The 20,029-nt window shown below is 42.1% G+C and overlaps 1 protein-coding gene across 4 annotated transcripts in view; it reads right to left on the bottom strand.

Annotated features, from left to right (window-relative positions):
• The window catches only part of SMARCA2 (SWI/SNF related, matrix associated, actin dependent regulator of chromatin, subfamily a, member 2), a 177,113-nt gene that overhangs the window by 111,988 nt on the left and 45,096 nt on the right, over positions 1–20,029 (bottom strand). For all 4 annotated transcript variants that reach the window (XM_018052035.1, XM_018052036.1, XM_018052037.1 and 1 more), the window contains exons 9-14: positions 17,208–17,378; positions 7,833–7,886; positions 4,654–4,784; positions 4,366–4,423; positions 1,976–2,076; positions 198–345 (exon numbers count right to left, since the gene is read on the bottom strand). In XM_018052035.1, coding sequence (XP_017907524.1) covers positions 198–345; positions 1,976–2,076; positions 4,366–4,423; positions 4,654–4,784; positions 7,833–7,886; positions 17,208–17,378 — 663 coding nt within the window. The remainder of the gene's footprint in view (positions 1–197; positions 346–1,975; positions 2,077–4,365; positions 4,424–4,653; positions 4,785–7,832; positions 7,887–17,207; positions 17,379–20,029) is intronic.

Raw genomic sequence — 20,029 nt, forward strand, 5'->3', positions numbered from 1 at the left:
CTAAGATCCCACATGCCACGAAGTATGGCCAAAAATGAGAAAAGAAAGAATGTAACCCCAGACGCCTGCCATCATCAACTCTCTTGAGCAATTAGCATGCACACAACATATCCAATCAAAATTAGGTAACAGATTACAATTTGCCAAGAATACAGTTCCCTGTGTTACCAAGAACACACAGTTACCACATCAGTTACCTGATAATGCTTCAGGGTTCCATTAATGAGGAGGGCTGACTGCTTCTCCACTCTCTCGGAGATGGCGTGGGCCACTGTATAGTAGGACTGGGAGCCTCTGGCACTGTACTGCATGCTGTACTCGTCGTCCACATCTTGCTTAGCTGTCCTGGGGCAGAGAAAGTGGAGAGTCATGCACAGGGAAGTTGTGCATGAATGGAGAGCCAAAAACAGCTGCAGTAAGTAGAGCTTTATTTATCACCTCCTTAATGTGTGCACGCTCAGTTATATCCAACTCTTTGGGATGCTATGGACTGCAGCCTGCCAGGCTCCTCTGTCCATGGGATTCTCCAGGCAAGAATACTGGAGTGAGTTGCCTTGCCCTCCTCCAGGGGATCTTCCCGACACAGGGATCAAACCTGATTCTCTTGCATCTCCTGCATTGGCAGGCAGATTCTCAACCACTAGCGCCACCTGGGAAGCCCCCACACCTACTTCATGCCCAGCAGGTAAAACATATTATCTGTAATCCTCGCAAAAGGCAAGCAAGGCAGACGTTACTATTACCTTCCCCGCTTTACACCTGTGGAGAACTTCAGACTGAGATACATTCATGAATTCATGAATTTGCCCAGGTTGCGTGAAGGATGGTGGCATCAGGATTTGCACACAGGCCTTCCTGACTTCAGATGGCTGCTGTGAGCATGAATTGCACCCCTGCAAGTTCACACTTTGCCAGTGAAGTGTCCTAGGCCCTTGAAAATCAAAGATAAATCCTACCCACAGAACACTGCCCAAAGCTTGGAAGACAGATTAGAGGGGGAAGAAGGTGACATTAAAGACACTCTGCACCAGGCTAACCAGCTACTGTGTCACTCTACGGAGGGGGCGTGCGAGTGTGCATGCTAAGTTGCTTCATTTCTGTTGGACTCCTTACAACCCTATGGACTGTCCATGGGATTCTCCAGGCAAGAATACTGGAGTATGTTGCCATGCTCCCCCCATCCAAGGGATCTTCCTGACCTAGGGATCAAACCTACATCTCCTATGGTTCCTGCATTGCAGGTGGATTCTTTACCACTGAGCCACCAGGGAGGCCTCCTATGGAGGTGGGGTGGGGGTGGGCTCCTAAAATGTTCAGTGAAGAAGCGGGCAGATGGATAAAGGAAAGATTACTGAAGTGGGCACAGAGCCCTGGAATAAAAGGAGAAAATATCAGAATGTCTACTTCTGTTTTTTTTTTTTTAAATCTCATCACTTTAAAATGTTCTCTTTTGCGGATTGTTTCACAATTCTTTTAACATTAGAGCAATATAGGCCAAGAGCTGTGTAGCCCACCGGTGTAAGAGGATGGGTGGGATGAGGTGAAGAGCTGGGTGCTCAGGTGAGGGGAAGGACTCCGAGGTGTTTCAGAGACTGCGCTGGGGGAGTCGGGGGCTGAGCACCTGCAGCAGCGAGGGCAGAGAAGGGAAGGGCACATCCCCCATGGGTTTCTGGAGGAGTGTTGATGCCATCACAGGAGGTGGGAAAGGCTGCCGGTTGGAGGGGCAAATTTCATCTGGGATGGAAGTGCTTATGACACGAGAAACCCAGGAGTGAGGGAGTCAGGAAGGAGAAGAGGACCAAGGAAGGGGCTGAGCAGTGGGACACGCTGGTGACCTCTGATGGTGGCATTTCAAGGGGAGTCTGGGCAAAGTCAGCTTTCCATCCTTAAAGACAAAGGTCTCTAAAAGAGAATTCATAGAGGATAACCCTCACGAAACACATGTGCAAGAGACGAAACTCTGAGAGATACATACTCGATGATCTGCTTGGCGTCCTTCTCCGAAACCTCCTCGCTGTTTGGATCCAGAAGTATTTTATCTTCAGTTTCCTGCCTGCTGGACTCTTCCTCCTCATCCTGGGAAAGGAACAAAGATTCCACTTTAAAAATAAAGAGGGAATCCTTAGGACTGGCATTTTCTGGAAAGAGAGGGAAGAGTATTCAACTTCACGAGTGAAGTGAACACAACCGAGGGGGGACATAAATTTAACCCTAACCTACACCAGGCAATTCCCACCGCTCCATTGCTGTTTAAACCACCGAATGAAAGAACAGAAGAAGCCCTCCAGGAATCCCCTGGAACCCTTGCTCCCCAAGAGTAAATATGTAAAAACCATGCCAGAAAGATGGATCTGTATCAATATTTGGTCATCAGAGGGTCTTGCAGATCAGGGATCCCTAACCCTCGGGTCACAGATGGGTACCAGCTCATGGCCTGTTAGGAACAGGGCTGCACAGCAGGAGGTGAGCAGCGGGCAATTGAGTGAAGCTTCAGTTCTATTCACAGCTGCTCCCTATTGCCCGTATCCCCATGGTCTGTGGAAAAACTCTTCCACGAAACTGGTCCCTGGTGCCAAAATGGTTGGGGACTGCTGCTGTAGACCACATTTGCTCTTGATAACTTAGCCACCTTCTACACCCTTCTCTTCCAAAGCCAGCTGAAGAGAGCTTAGTGTTATCTTTTTGATGATGCCAGTGGACCCTGGATGTTCCCACATGCCTTCATGATGGAGGGACTGGAGCTTGTAAGCATGTGGCCTTCTGGGTGTGTATTGTGCGGACACTTCCTATTTCTGGATATGTAGATAAACACTGTCAATAACATGGCAAAGGATTCATCACCTCCCCACCTCTGAACTGTGTACTTGGTTCTGCTGGCCTGTTGGAAAGCTTTACTAAATATCCATCATATCCACTTGGTGTTGAAGGCTAAATCTTTTCAGATAACCTAGAAGAATTCCCTTTAAAAGTAGGCTTAAAGAGAATGATGCTTTTCCATCACTTTTGAATGAAACAATGAGGACTGACAATGATCGTGATGCTGAACATTAAATCTCTGATCACAGATCATTGAACTGTAAGGGGTAAAATGAGGAGTGGGTACAGGTGAGCACCTTCATGTCCAGGTGAGCACCAAGAGGGGACATGTCTGGCCACAAGATGAGGCCCCAGTCTCTGGACCCCCAGATCAGAGTTCACTCTGGTACCAGTTGTCTGGAGCTGTCTGCAGTTATCACTCTTAGGAGGGCACCTTTGGGTTGAGTAGCCTTGTTTACTTCGTCTCTGTCCCTCCCTGGCTCTCAGACTCAACGAGAAGATTCTTCCAATGGACCATTTATGGGCCCATTCATCCGAGTAAACAAGAGATATTTTAAAAATTGATTTTGTAAGTTTCAAATACCTCAGAGAAAGAGTAGCCTATAAAAAAAAATAGCATGCCTTCAAAAGTATTTGCTTGTTAATAGTATGCTTTAAAAAAACAATAGCTTTTATTATCTTTCATCTTTAATCCATGGCAGATTAATTTAGGAAACACAGGTCCACAAAACAGAAGAAAATAACAACAGCCTTAAAATTCTGGTGAGCTGTCAATGGTAAGGCTGCTCTGCTCTGGCCATGGTGCTCTTTGAACCAACATTCCTCTAAACTGGTAAACATCGGATTTAATGACTACACACTAGCAATGCTCCAGTAAAGGAGATAAAAATCTTCATTTATTTCTTCTATTTGTAATTGTTAAGCAATTTAAAGTTGATCTAGAAATACCTTGATTATTCTTTCATTTCTATTAAAAGTATACCATTTTAGGTTCTAGATTCAGTGAGTATTCCTTCCAAGAGACTGAGAAAGGTGGATAACAAGTATATCCAAAGAATTAAAACAAGAATCCCATTAAAAAAAAAACAAAAAACAAGAGCATCAATAAACTCATTAAACCAAGTGCATGTTGCCCTTTTTGTCCAAATTTCAATACTTACAACTTCAAACAGGCCTAAGCACTAAAGGACTTCAGGCATTTTTAGGCTCTTAACCCTCAGTGTAAACCACTTAAAAGCATGGAATTGCTTTTCCCAAAGTAATCCATCTCCAATTTTCCTCCAAAGACCTTTCTACCACCTCCAATTTAATGCCAGCTTCTCTTTTCTTGGTTTCAAATAAATTGAGAATTCACCAAGTTTCTCCACTGGCCAGGAGGAGCCCCTGAGAAGTCACTGTGTAACTAGGCGTGAACCAGCGAAGCTCTGGCATGCTCTCTAGGCCAGCTGTCACCCGTTGGCTAACAGTGGAGGACAAAGAGACAGAAGGACCCAGGTATTTTCCGAGAACTTTCCAGCCAATGAACTCCGAACAGAAACACAAACATACCTCCTCCTCATAATCAGAATCACTCTCTTCACTGTCCGATCTAGGGGCAACTTCGTAACTACAAGAAAAAGAGCAGGGAGGAAGAGCAAGTTTAGCCTTTTAAATGATAAAACTATGTGTGTGTATGTGTATACACAAATACATATGGTCCATCCTATGGACAAATGACAAATGCAAGCAGTAACCTCAGTTCAGCAATGGTCAGGTTGTTTTAGTTCCCAGATTATACAAGGACCACAAAAATCTAAAAAGCCAAAGAACACCAATAATGCTGCTTTCATGCCATACCCAGGATTCATTTCCAACCAGGCGTCCAGCTGACTTGCTTTGGGTGCTTCTGGGCCAAACAGGACCTTGCCAGTTTCTGTGTGAGTCACTTTGACGGGGAGGTCACTCATCTGGCTGCTCTCGTCTATGGGCTAGACAGAAAAAAAGACACGGCACTGCTTAGTGTTATGACATTCTCCCAATTCTGTGCTAGAGTTTGTGGCTATCCAGCTTTTGAAACCCTTTCCTGTCACTAGAAATTTCGTCACGTGGTGAGTCCCAGGTGGGATGCGGGAGGTCACTTTCCACTAAAGAAATGGAAAACATTGGCCTTCCTTGCAGCTAAGGTATTGGCACAAGACCTAAGCTCTGCAACTGGGCACATTCACCAAGGCTCTGAATCGGGACCTAGAAGAAAGCAAGGGCCGATGGGCACACTGGCACGAGAGCACACAACAGTGGCAGCATTGCCCGTGCAGTGGTATTGGCCTTGCCTACTCCCAAGGCCAGCTATGTCTTCACTAACCAGGTGTAGAGTACACCACAGTAACATATAACTGATATAACCAGTCAGGTTATTGCCTTCGGGAGATCTGATGACCCATGCAATACCCTATTAACATGATGCCTTCTTACTTAAATCAAGCAGAGCTGATTCTTGCCATTTTCAACTAAGAACCCTTAAACCCCCACATATTAATTTGCTGTTGTTCAGTCACTAAGTCATGTCCGACTCTTAGGGGCCCCATGGACTGCAGCACACCAGGCTTCCCTGTCCTTCACTGTCTCCCAGAGTACGCTCAGACTCATGTCTATTATGTTGATGATGCCATCCAACCATCTCATCCTCTGTTTCCCCTTTCTCCTCAAGCCCTCAGTCTATCCCAGCATCAGGGTTTCTTCCAATGAGTAGCTCTTCGCATCAGGTGGCCAAAGTATGGAGCTGCAGGTTCAGCCTCAGTGCTTCCAAAGAATATTCAGGATACTTGCCCCAGATAAAGACGACTACAAACTCATGGTTTCAGAGAGAATCATGGAAAAAAGAAAGAGGTATTGTCACTTGTGTCATCTCTTAATGGCCAGTGTCGCTTCTGCAGAAACAATGTCATTTTATCCAAAACCAAACCATAAGGTACCTAGCCCAACCATGGGGACCTGCAATAAAGCAAAAGGCTCTGCTCATCGCAAATCTGGCAGATCCACCAAGTTTGAGCTGAAATGCGTCACTGGACTCTGAATGAAAAATAGTTTGCTCAGAAAATTAAGAGAATAAGTGAAACTGCAGAGGCTGTGTTTAACCTACTTCAGAGAACAAGTTGTTTAAAAAGGTCTGAAACTGGGGTAATCCTATGCAGACGAATGCTACTAGTTACAGGGTGACTGTGCATCTCAGAGCAGGCCCCCAGGCGAGATGTCTGTTTGGAAACGCTTGATCTGTGAGTAATTCAAGTTATCTATTTCCTTAAAAGTGGTAAAATTCAAACATTTAGGCAATTCATTAATTCCGAAAAGTTGTTTCTAAATGGTTATTTGGAGTTAAAACGGAAAAACCGTGTACTGTAGTTTATCTTCTATATATCACAGGAAATGACCATGTTCCCCCTCCACTTCAAAACTGGTTCTTTCCCCCTTCTCCCTCGACAAAGCACTGTCAGAGTAAGAAACAACATATTAGCAATTATCCACAAAAATAACCTGAAAAAATAAAGAGAGAAGGCTTACTCCAGAGTTTCTTTCCTTTTATGTGCGCTGAAGCAATGGTTGTGAACACTGTTACTCGGCATTTCAAGACAATGCTTCTTCCTCGTTAATGTAGGTCATCTATACGTTCATGTGATAAGTAGGACATACCGTAACTTATGTAGGAAATGCTACCATTTCCCTTGGAAGAATCCTATTCCATTATCTTGACCTATGATACCACAGCTTGTTTTACTGTTTGTGCCATACCTCAGAGAAAACTGAGAATCACTATAGCTGAAATTAGAATTTTGGCAGAAACACTGAGTAAACACAGCAGAGTGTAATCAGAACATTATTTCAAAACAAACTAGGTAAGATGAAGACTGCCCACTATAGCAAACAGAACATATCATGTGCCATGATTTAAAAAAAAAAAAAAGGGTGTATGATAATTTTCCCAGGGGATAATATAAGAGAGCTACCACACTAACACCTTAAAATCTCTCCCTGTGTGCTTGTTAATTACAGACCCATGTGAGGCATGCTTTGGTAAGGCTGGGCTTTTACAAATTAGAGTTGTTCCTAAGTGCCCCAATATACAATATTCTTCCCCTATAATAGCCCACTGAGTGTTTCTCACACATTAGACATTTATCCCAATCTTTTCTTTCCTTGTGATGAATTATAGTGGTTAAGTAACATTTATTGTTCAAGAGGTTTCTGCATAGAATAGTGGTTTCAACCTTCTACCTGCCACTGGGCTGTTCACATTCATAATGTGACTCATGTGAACGGTAATTCTGGAAAGGAAAGAGGCAACCCTCCACCCACCCCAATCTTCCAGGCAGATTTGTCAGAATCTGTGAGAGGAGAAGGCAGTTTGAAACAAATGCCCTTCCCATCCCACTCTGGGGGACACCTGCTCATGTGAATCACTGGCACAGAACTCTTGAGTTTTCAGAGAAAAAAAAAAAATCCAATAAATCAATCACTGTATTCTGGTGATACAGGAGAATATCAGAAATAACAGAAATAAAATTTATAAATATACTGATGAACCTATGAATAGAAGCTATAGGGTAAGGTTACAGAAAATTAAAAAAAAATAGGCTACCAAATACATAAATTGTTTGGCTTATGAAGTTATGAAATTTCAAAGTAAATGAAAGAAACTGGGTCATATTTTATGCTTCTGCATCATTGACAGGGAAAATGTAATTATAGAATCACTTAAGATTTTTCCACATTCTGTATATTCATAAACACATGCTTATATGTGCACAGAAAATTTCTGGAATGGTATACAAGAAACTTAATATCAGTTGATTGGCAGTCTGAGATGGAAGATTACTGTTTAGTGTATTCCTTTTATGCTATTTTAATTGTCTACTATGCTAATGGACTACTCTTTTTACTTAAAAAATGAATAGCGGAGTGAAAAATACAATTAGTATACACAGAGAAGAGCAGGGCATCATTCAGCAGAGCACAGTGAAAATGGGTACAAAATCCCTTACCTCTCCATCTGGTCCCAGAGCAGACTCTCCTCCTTCTGCATTCTCTTCAGCCTTCTGCAAAACAATGTCGAATGTTAGGTATGATCCCAGAAGGTGGGTGCAGGAAGGACCTCGAGGCAACTCAGTGGCACATAACAGCATTTCATGACTACTTGTCCCCATCCAACAGAGCTTAAGAATTAATGCCTTTTATGTGTGTTTCTCGTCACTCTCCGAGACAGAGTGTGTATTTTATTGGCAACTTGCAGGGAGTGACTGAAGCTAGATGTTACTCAGGGTTGGCCCATTAGAGAGGGGTGGACTGTGTCTTCTAGGATGCAAAGAGCTTAAGATGTGGCAGCATTAGGACCGAAGTCACAGTCTGAAATGTGGTTGTATTTGGCACTAGGAAGACACATCCTGAATCAGTTCAACTTGCTCATTCCCTTAGCAAGTTTTCTAAAAAAATGTCCCCTCAAGAATGAACTCTGAATCACTCTTGGGTTATAAAATACAAAATCATTCAAAACCCTGTGCATTCTCTGAATGCTTTTCATTCTACCTAATTGGCTTTCATAATAGCATTTCCTCAGTGGGTATATGGGGAGATTTGGTGCAGATTCTGTGGTCTCATGGAAAAATCTGTCATCCTCCATTTCTTAAATATTCCAGTATCTTAGCCCATTAACCTCTATGTGCCTCAAAGACAGCTTAAATGAAAAGCTAGCATTATGTCACATTTTGTACATACCTGATAGAGCCTCATCTGCAATAAACACAACATAGTCTGAAATTTCTTACATTTATAACAACCTCTTTGCCAAGTGAAATCTTTAACACCACCTTCACAGAAGCCTTATTTTAAAGTTATTCTGTGTAGTGCAATGAGGAGAAAAAGAACCAACTCCAGTCATTTCCTTTATCAAGACATTTAAGAAAATGAGCTTTCCTCCCCTGGGCCCTTTAGTTAATTAAAAATATACATAATGATACAGAATCAATATTAACTCCACTTTGTTTACTTAAGGCATTGATTGTGTAATACATTTTTTGCTTCCTGTGAAAATAACTCAATTGTCTCTTGACAAAACAGCTTTTACAGAAAATGTCTAGGGTTGAAAATCCAGTCTTTGTACTGAAGAACGGCAGGTCCCATAAATGTCTGAAATTTCTTTTATAATTTTCTTATAAAACATACACATATACATGTACGCCAAAGCACAACGCGTAAAAAATGCAGCACTTCTACCAAATGAAATGCTCCTTTTGGTTATGATTTCCCCAAAATTTGATTTTTGCATTTCTGCAACCCCAAAGTGAGAATATTTCCAAGCTCAAAAGGAATGACCATCATGGAAAAGCACTGGGCCCTATGTCTGGGCTATGGATTCAGAGAACAATGGCAGAAAGTCCAGAAAAGGAACCGTCCCTGCTACCAGCTCCCTTGAAAAGTCCATTTTTGGATTTCTCAGGCACTATATTCAGATGACTTTTTCAATTAATTGCAGAAAGTCAATTAATCCCACCATTCTCTCCATACAAATCAGAAATTAGCTACAAATTTGGCAAACAAAGAATATCAAATGAGACAATGAATAAGCCAATTTCCAGCATCTAGCTAGTGGAAATGGATCACCGTTTCAATGAATAACACATTAAAAAGTCTGAAGGATCATAAATAACAGTCAAAACTATTATGAAGAACACTCTTCTATGAATATGCTATCAACCAGATAGGGTGTTATCTAAAAACTGCCTCATCAGCAGCACTTTCTATTACTTAAAATCCTCTAAACTAATTTTTAAATTTCCATCTAGTATCAAATCTGAGAGGCAAGGTAATATTAGACTTAGGAAAATTGGTCCTGGAATTAGATGAACTGCGTTTGAATCCCAGCTCTGTCACTAAGTGCACGAGTACTTAGCCATGTCATCTTGAGCAAATCTCTTGAATCTTGGTTCCCTCCTCTGAGAAAGTAGCAGTTCCCACCTGACTGGGCTGCTGCAGGACCAGATCACCATTATTAATACAAATAATCCAAGGTTACATGTAATATACATTGCAAGTGTCATTTTTCACAATGTAAAAGAATCAATGATAGTCTGAGGGTTATTTATGTCTATATAAGACACAGCACTGTCTGAAAATTGCTTCCTAAGATTATGAAGTCAGGGATTTCTGTCTGTTTTGTTCACGCATGCATTTCCATACCTTACAAGGGGTCCTGGCACTCAGGACACTAAATAAATATAGTGAATGAAGGAATGAATGAAAACACCAAGAACAAAGCTTTCCACTTAGCATTCACTCAATGAATTACCACCATTGTAATTAGGTGTCAATACGTTTGCAAGTCATAAAAAAGCTAAGAATGCGCACACAGTTCCCTCACTGAACTGGCGCTCTCTGATACTTTCCCTGTGTGCCCAGTTCGGCTGCGCTATTATACAAGGTGGAAGCCAGATGGCAGTCTGCTCTATGGCAGGAGATGTCAAGTTCTCCCACCATGCTTTGAATTTCTTCAGTTTGGGGAGAATCTCTGGTGGGTATACTTTCATAAATCCACATTCTCACATCAGACTAGTGCTGAACCCTCTACTCCCCTCCCCTCAAAAAAACCCAAAAAATTCCTTTTTTTTCTTTTGTTCATGGTCAACTCCAAACAGACTGTGACTGCTGCTACCACTGGAGCTAACTCTGGACAGACTCCGAGCCCCTGGTGAAACACTCTGATGCGGCTGCCTGAGGAAGTTCTGTATCAGAGAGTCTGCAGCACGTGACTAAATGCACCCTATCAGAACTACTGGCTGACGCCTCAGCTTATCTCCGCTGATTAAAACAAAAACAAAACCCACTTCAGTTCAGCCACTAATCAGGGCTAAAGGAACTTTGTACTGGCTTCTTCCGACTTGCAAAAAGTTGATACTACCCTCATGGGTGGAGGGTGGAACGTATGAAAGACAATTGGGCTTCCCCATTTCCAAGGCCAATGTGAATTCAAACGCTCTCTTTAGGAATGTGCGTGAACAAAGCTTTGTACTCAGGTACCCATCTTCCTAGGCTGTATAACATAATCAGTGACAAGGTAAGGAGAAAAAGGAAACCCCAAACATGAAAACCCTGAGGAAGCTGAACCCAAGAAAATGGGCTTCGAGCTTCCCTGATGGTCCAGTGGCTAAGACTTGGTGTGCCCAATGCAGGGGGCATGGGTTTGACCCCGGGTCAGGGAACTAGATCCCACATGCCGCAACTAAGGATTCCACAAGCCACAACTAAGACCGCAGTCTGGCTAAATAAGCGAATAAATATTCAAAGAAAAGAAAACGGGCTTCAATGGGTATTTTATGCCGATTACCACAACACATGCCACAAACAGCCTTGCTTTGTAAAGAAACAGTTTTATATCAAATATCTTACAAACTATATTATACAGTGAACACAGTTTATCCCCCAGCAGGTGTTGTTACAATATACCGAAATATCATTCAAATGTGCTGGCGTCTTCAAAACTCATTCTGCTCTGAGGGAAACCTGAGATTGTCAGGAACCACTTGGTTATTTTTTACTGTCACTTAAGAGGACCTGTGACCATTAGGACAGGTGAATAGGCAATAAAAAATACCCAAGAATATCAAGTTAACAAGCAATTGCACATGACTTAGGTGGTGCCTTGCAAGGAAAACCAGCTCCAACATTTTGACTCAAGTAACTGGTCAATCCAGTTGAGCAAGACTTTGATCCAAACTTCTGGTTTCACCCATTTTGACACTAAACTTATCAAATAAATCTAATAAATTGTGTCATTGCATTCATCTACCTTTACGACAGTCACTATACTCAAATGCCCAAAACTGCCTTAGAATATTTCTTTCACCTACAGAAATCTCCTTGTGGAGGAAAACTGCAATAACCTAATAGTCTCTGGGGAAAAGAGATAAAAGAACTGAGAAGGACTGGAGAATAAATTGAATATAAAATGTCTCAACAAGATTATAGCTTTTCATCTGATGCTGTTTTCATCATTATACCAAGAGGTTTTTTAATTGTTTGATATCTAAAAGAAAAACACAGTTTTCATCTCTATATTGATCAATACACTAGTATCAGAAAGGTTCCCCCTTCAAAACATCACAGATCTGAGATTCACATATAACAGTGTATCTAATACTGTTTGATGAGGGGGAAAGAAAGAAAACCAAAGGCCACAATGAAAAAGAGACTTGGCACAGTGCTCCCCCATGGATTCTCTGAGTATGTTCCCATTAGTATCATGAGTTTCCAAGAAATGTCACAATAAACACCAAGAGTATAGTTGTGCTGGTGTACACCCCAGTGAAAGATTTGGGAAGAGGGAATTAAATACTTTAATTTTGGCCTGAAGTCAACAGCTGGGGAAGCTGAACCTCTGAAGTGACCAGACTTGGCAGTAGATTCTGGGGCAGGAGGCTGCCATGGGGCTCCTGACCACAGCCCAAGGAAAAACATACCTTAAATCTATGTAAGAAATGCCTCATTATTACCAGGAACCATCGGAGAGCAGAGGCCAAATAATTAGGAAATTCTCTTTGTAGGAGCTGGGGAGGTAAGGGAAGCAGAGTCTGCCCAAAATAAGACATCCTCATTTCCCACTGCAGGCCACAACAGCCAAGGGGCCTGTCATCGTCCCAAAAGACACCCGACTTAGTAATAGCTAACTGAGCTTCACCTAGAAAAAAATGGTGGCCATTTATTCTCTCAACATCACAGAGAATATGCAATAAGTGGAAAAAGAAGATTTCATTTTCAGAGAAACCTATAACCATATTTGGACACCCACTATCCTGCATTTATACTACAGAACTTCTTGATAAGATAACCAATATTTACTGAGCACTTACTATGTCCCTGGAGAAGGAAATAGCAACCCACTCCAGTGTTCTTGCCTGGAGAATCCCAGGGACAGGGAAGCCTGGTGGGCTGCCATCTCTGGGGTTGCACAGAGTCGGACACGACTGAAGTGACTTAGCAGCAGCAGTAGCAGCCAGTGTTCTTGCCTGGAGAGTCCCAGGGACAGGGGAGCCTGGTGGGCTGCCATCTCTGGGGTCGCACAGAGTCGGACACGACTGAAGTGACTTAGCTGACTATGTCCCTGCGAGCATTTAAAGTGCTTTAGATAAACTTGGGCTTCCCAGGTGGCTCAGTAATAAAGAATCCGCAAGCCAGTGCAGGAGACACAAGAGACTCAGGTCTCATCCCTGTGTCGCGAAGATCCCTTGGACGAGGACATAGATAGCAACCCACTCCAGTATTCTTACCTGGAAAATTCCTTGGACAGAGGAGCCTAGCGGGCTACAGTCTATGGAGTCACAGAATCAGACACAATTGAGTGTGCATGCATATAACCTATGTAATCCTTACAACAAATGCAGGCTGTAGGTACTGTTCCTATCACCTTCTAACAGATTAAGACACTAAAGAGTTGGGTTATAGATCTCTTAATGAAATATCCTACAAGGGAACAAGAATAATTAGTATTCTATGCTTTCTGATGCAGTTATGAATTTAAAAGACAGTGTATTCATGTGATTTAGATAGTGATCCAAGTCATAAGTGAGCATGTTCACTCCTATTTGTACACACCCCCATTTCAACCTTGGGTCCCTCCAGTAGAGGGGCGAGAACTCTCACAGCAGAGGAAGTAGGCCTCCAAGGGCACAGTCAGCACACATGAACACTGTGTGCTGTCCCACTGCAGGCGCTGGTGTCACAGAATTAGTTATTTCAATACTTGAAAAATGATTCCTCCTCTAACATTCAAGTAGATACCCAGAGTTTACTTCTTTTTCTTCCATTTCAAGAGCATTAATGGAAGACAGGTTGAGAGAGAGAAATTTCAGAATGACTTGTAAATGTATACTTCATGGAAGTGGCTCTATTGATGAGAAGAGAAAAATTAAGCAAGATCATGTGAGGTTAAAGGAAACCCACTTTATTATTCACTAATACCAAGTAACCAGAATCAACTCCCCAAGAAAGAAAGAGGCCTTCTCCGTTACACTGGGGTAATTCTTAAAAAAATGATGAAAAGTAACAAAGTTGCCCCTTTCCAATTAAATTACAAGGTCCATCATACTCATCTTTGACGGCATAGTTCTTGGAATGGCCTGTATCTTATCCTACAAGTGTTGCCAGTAGTTCAGTGCTATTAGTTCACTGGGTAAAGAAGCTAGTTTCAAAACAAAGATTTAGGGATGCCTTACTTAATAAGGGGGAAAAAATAACCCTGCAGATAGGTGCAGCGTGATAGTACTTCTACGGGAAATGCTGAAAGGGATAGCATAGAATTAAAGATCCCCATGCAGCCTCCCTCCCCAACAGAGAAGCTGGAACAAACAACTCTCAATCATTCACTCTAATGGAGGGGAGAGGAACTCCAGATAATCCAAAGTGTCAAATAATCAGCTTTTGAAAGCATCCATTTTCTTTGCACTTGAATGAAGGTACATCTGAAACTGGGTGACTCACTTTGAACTAAGTCTTAAGACCCTGTGAGACAGTTTTCAGAAAGGACTAGAAAGGAGCCCAGTGTCTTGTTGTCCTTTATCCAGTGTCTCCCAACAAGATGGCTGGGAAGGAAATTGAGCCTGATCTCCTTGGTCCTGCTGAGGGTAGGGAGTGCTCAGATGCGAGGCATCCTGACAGCATGCCAGGCAAGAGGGGAAGGGCTGATAATAAAGTAACAATTCTGCACATTTCATCATGTGAGCTCATCAACGGAAGATGCCCAGAGAGAGACGCCAGGTAGACCAGAGTCACTTGGGGTACCTATGACTCGTTTGCCAAGAAATCAGGTCGTAGTCTGGCTCCCTGCCTTCCTTCACAGCATTTGTTACAGGTTATACTTATATATTGAGGTGCATAGTTTGATTAATGTCTTTCTGTCTCCTTCTTTGGTTTAATTAGGAGGGCAGGAGAAATTTTCCTCACCTCTGTACTCTCTCCCTCAGAATCTAGCACGCTGCCTAGATCACAGTAAGAGTTCAGTTAATATTTGCTGAGCAACTGCATGGAATAGAAAAAATAAGTGCTATTAGCAAATCTGAAAGCAAGAGTTTGGAAGTAGAGAGTCAATCCATAGATGATGCAGAGCTGCAAGCACCATGAAAAATACCAACAGGTTTCTGCTCTGTAAAGATTAACACAGAACAAAAGCATGATCATTACTACTCAATTATCTCTCTTTCTTTGCCTAGGACAATATAGCAATCTAATCCTGTGACTGTTTGCTATTTAGTTGCTAAGTCGTGTCCAACTCTTTTGCAACCCCATGGACTGTAGCCCACCAGGCTCCTCTGTCCATGGGATTTCCCAGGCAAGAATATTTGAGTGGGTTGCCATTTCCTTCTCCAGGGGATCTTCCCGACCCAGGAACTGAACCCACATCTTCTGCATTGGCAGGTAGATTCTTTACAACTGAGCCACCTGGGAAGCCCTCAATACTATGGCAACAATCCATTCACTAAAAGCCAGAAGCTCAAATTTGAGTCATTAGCTTTTAATCACAAACAAACAGAATATGAACCGTGATGTTAAAAACACTAACAGTGACCTTTTTGTTACAGACTCCACAGAATAAACTTCAGGATTGAGTTCAGTTCAGTTCAGTTGCTCAGTCGTGTCCGACTCTTTGCGACCCCATGAATCGCAGCACGCCAGGCCTCCCTGTCCTTCACCATCTCCCGGAGTTCACTCAGACTCATGTCCATCAAGTCCGTGATGCCATCCAGCCATCTCATTCTTGGTTGTCCCCTTCTCCTCCTGCCCCCAGTCCCCCCCAGCATCAGAGTCTTTTCCAATGAGTCAACCCTTTGCATGAGGTAGCCAAAGTACTGGAGCTTCAGCTTTAGGATCATTCCTTCCAAAGAAATCCCAGGGTTGATTTCCTTCAGAATGGACTGGTTGGATCTCCTTGCAGTCCAAGGGACTCTCAAGAGTCTTCTCCAATTAGGAAAAACTAAAACTGCTATTTCATGGGTCCACCTATGGAATACAGGCTTCCCAGGTAATGCTAGTGGTAAAGAATCTGCCTGCCAATTGCAGGAGACATAGAGACGCTGGTTCCATCCCTTGGTTGGGAAGATCCCTGGAGGAGGGCAGGGCAACCCACTCCAGTATTCTTGCCTGGAGAATCCCATGGACAGAGGAGCCTGGTGGGCTACAGTCCATAGGGTTGCAAGGAGTTGAACACGACTGAAGTGACTTAGCACGCACCTACAGAATATTACAGAATTGTATCTGTTTGCCATGTGTCAACTTAAAGTTAGAAATTGGGAGCTGGAATTTTGCAAAGTCTATAATGCGACCTTGACTAGAAAATTTGGTATTTCTCACCAAGGAAATGTCGAAATGCAAACCCTGACTCATCCCTCGTTCACCTTCACAATAAGGGGAGCTATCTTATACCAAAGAAATCAGGTGCAGAAGGCACCTTCTCAATCATTTATTCCTCCTCCTTAATTATGAAACAGGTATGAGAAGTCAGGAGCCATGAAATTAATTATTTTTCGAAAAACATTTTGTTCCATTATTCCGTGCAGAGAAAAAAATGATTAAATGCTGCCAGTCCTCAGTCTTCACAATTTTAAAGCCTTCCTGCTCATGTCTGTACCCAGACCCATCAGGACTGACCACGAAAATAGAATAGCCACCAAGAACTATATTACCAGACTACCTAAGCTTCAAAGAGGATCTAATATATTCACAGGTCTACACAGGGAAGCAGGTTACCCTTGAAGTGAGAGATATGATCTGCAGAACAGAGATTGTACATCTTACCCTCACTTCTCATGATAATTCAGATTATTTTACATAAGACTACTGTTTCCTGTAATGACCTAAAACTCCGACCTGCACATTTACCTTACTGTCACACTAGGGCAGCTGAACTGAATGAACAATCCTGGCAACAGCTGTCTGTCCAAACAGGCTGAAATATGTTACTAAAAGCATCTCAAAGCTCTCTCTTACATCTTCCTCTGGCTCCTTTCAATCTGAACAAGGCATTTTGGTTTTCATTTTTCATTCCAGTTTCTTAACTCAGCAGTCCCCTGCCTACGCATTGCGCTTGAGTAAACCCTTCTTTGGGCCACGTTTTTCCCTTTCCTATCGACTGTGTGTACTTAGCTTTTTAATATTGTGTCAAACAGTGGAAATAGGAATTGAATATGCATTCTGTCCATCTCCAATATGGTATCTAATATGCCTCATCAACCCATTTATGTCAGCAGTTTTTACAGTAAAATCATCTAAGTCTTCCATTAGGGTAGTTAAGAAGTACTCATTACAGGGCAAGACAGGCCTAAAACTGGTCCCCAGACACACATCCCCAGCTCAGCCACAGGCATCAGCGTACTCACCTTCTTCTTCCTCCTCCTCTTCTTCTTCTCTTTGGCCGCCTGGGCTTGCTTGTGCTCCCAAACCAGGTTAGTCAGGTTGGCCACATACTCATCAGTCTGCTGCAAGAGGTATGCTAAACGCCTGTCTTTCTTTTGATCGATCAGTTTTCTATAGCCCTCTTCATCTTCAGCCTATTAAGGAAAGAAGAGTGTGACGAGAACATAATAAAAGTTTGCGGACAACACCTTTTCCCACACATCCTTCCCCTGACGGTCTGAACTTTGGTGGTGTGTGCAGCAAACTGAATGACTCCAGCCTCCCGAGTCCGCGAACCCTGGTGGGGACTGATGACTACATCCCAAGAACGGGGGTTCAGGGCCAGATCAACACATGTAACTACACAATTTGTGTGGTGTGATCAAGCACTTCGAGCCAACTTTCCATTCTTCTTTATTTAAACTGCACAAACAGTGTTAACAATTTGATGATTCACCATCTGAAGCTTACCCTTAACTTTGTGTTGGAAACTGTCAAACATAATCAAAAGCAGAGAAAGTAGTAAACTCGCTCATATAACCAACAGCAACCAACACAATTAACTCGTGATGACGTGATGACTCGTTTCACTGCTGCCCTTCCCCCACCTCTGCCCTGTAATTCTGAACTGAATGGTCCTAAAGCAAATTCCATAATAGCTTTTCATTCGTAAGTATTTCCATAAGTGCTTCCAGAGGCGAAGAACTGAATAGGTTTTGAACAAATAATTTCTGATACTTCAAAGCATGACAGACACTGTGGTTGATAGCAAAGGTCAAGTTGTGGGGATTTTGGTCCCAGATCAGCACTGCATGGTGTGCCCAGGTGACTGGAGACAAGTCATTTAGCACCTGAAGCCTGAGAGTGCTGAGCCATAAAACAGACACAGTACTTCCCATTAAGCAACATTATGAGGTTAAATGGAATAAAAACTCTGATGGACTCTGGGTTCTTTCAAGAGAAATCTTTTTTATACCTCCCAAGAAAAGGACATCTCCAAAATATTTTCTTCACGTGATGCAGGATAAAAGTAACACATGGCAAAATCTTTAGAAGGCAGCTCCATTATAGAGGAGCTTGGGTTTTCAGTCCAAGGGTGTCCCTCCAGCACTTGCCGGAGTGACAGCAGCTTCATCATTCCTCCTGGCTGCTGTCTGCCCCGTGGATGAACATGAACCTCGAATGCTATTATAACTCTAATTGCTTTGGGTTATGGTTGATCTCACTTGAAGAAAGAGTGATAAAAAAAAAAAAAAAAACTTCAGTTTCTCTGTTATCTGTATATTCCATCATTTAATTGCAAAAATTAATGATTTGCAAATGCCTAATCATTAGTGTCAAACCAATCTGTTACTGAAGTTCTAATATAGTCTCACTTCAGTTGAATCAGACAAATTTGATTGCTTACTGCTCAGATGACTATAAAATGGTCTCCCCAGCTAGTTAGCAATCTCTGAGACAGTCCCCTCCCGTCCAAAACAGGAGCGGGAGGAAGGAAAAGATGACAAGATTTAGCAGTACCTGGACACAGAGCATTTTAAAATATGTTGTTTACTCTCTGAAATCCAAAGGAAAATTAATGACCCAAAAATGCAAACTATAATACCAGCCAGGAAGACAGTGTCACTTGGAATTTTCAGGGACGTAATTACAGGTTGACGCTAATGATTTTATCTTCATCCAATACTCAGGCATTACATCCCACAAAGAATATGCAGGTCTCCTATCAATATACATCACACACACTTTTCTAAAATCCATGGTGCGCTCTGAGATTTGATTCCAAAAATAAGTGGCCAATAAAAGCAAATATGTAGGCCTAAGATATAAACCAATTCCTTCTGTGTTTATATATCCATTAAAAAGTAACGGTAAAAATGGAATGACCCATGAATAGCATTCCAGAATAACACAGCTATAACAAAAAAGCAGTATTTCAAAATTAACTGAAAAATCACTTTTTAAACTGTTAAAGAAACATTTCCACCATTAAAAAAAAAAAAGATAGGCAGCATAAGCATCAGAGACTTCAAAAAAAAAATCTTCCTAGATTACAAGACACAACTTAATGAGATATTCATTCAAAACAACTTGTGTCATTAGTCTCAAAGAAGCACTATTTTTTAAACCACTTTTTAAATACCATGCTGTATTTTCTTTGCTAATATATCATTCAAAATTTTTTCATTAATGTTAGTCTTTTTCTTCTCACTGGAATTTTTCATAGTGCTTTAGTATTGATATTATACTTGCTTTAGAAGACGATTTTAGGAGTTTTCTTCTTTTTCTATTCCATGAAACAATTTAATTTAGGCCCTCCATATCTGTGGTTTCTGCATCCGGATGCGGAAGGCTCACTGTCCTATGCCATTTCATGTAAGACACTTGAGCATCACGGATTTTGGTATCTGGTGGGGTCCTGGGACCAATCTGCGGATACCAAGGAATAATTGTATGGTAGGGTGATCATCTTAAAGATTTGGCAGAAATCACAGTGAAATATCCAGGGCTTTCTGCTTTTGGCAATGGGAGAAAAGGAGAGAATAAGAGGAAGGAGGCACTACCTTAAAAAGAACTGCCACTTCCATCCTTCCAGGTCTGGTTATCAAAACTCCTAAAAAACAGAGAGCCTATCTTCACATGAGAAGCTACCATCTGCGTGGCAATGCCAGGGCCACCCTAGGACATGGAAACACTATACTCATCGGTGGTAGCCCTTGACTACTGGCATTGTGTTGTCTAGGGAAAAGAAAGCGTTTTTACCTTATCCCTGTGAAGTTCAAAGGAATGGATTAGTATATTTGAT

The sequence above is a fragment of the Capra hircus genome, chromosome 8 (genome assembly GCF_001704415.2).
Source record: "Capra hircus breed San Clemente chromosome 8, ASM170441v1, whole genome shotgun sequence".
In the NCBI taxonomy this organism is placed as follows: Eukaryota; Metazoa; Chordata; class Mammalia; order Artiodactyla; family Bovidae; genus Capra; species Capra hircus.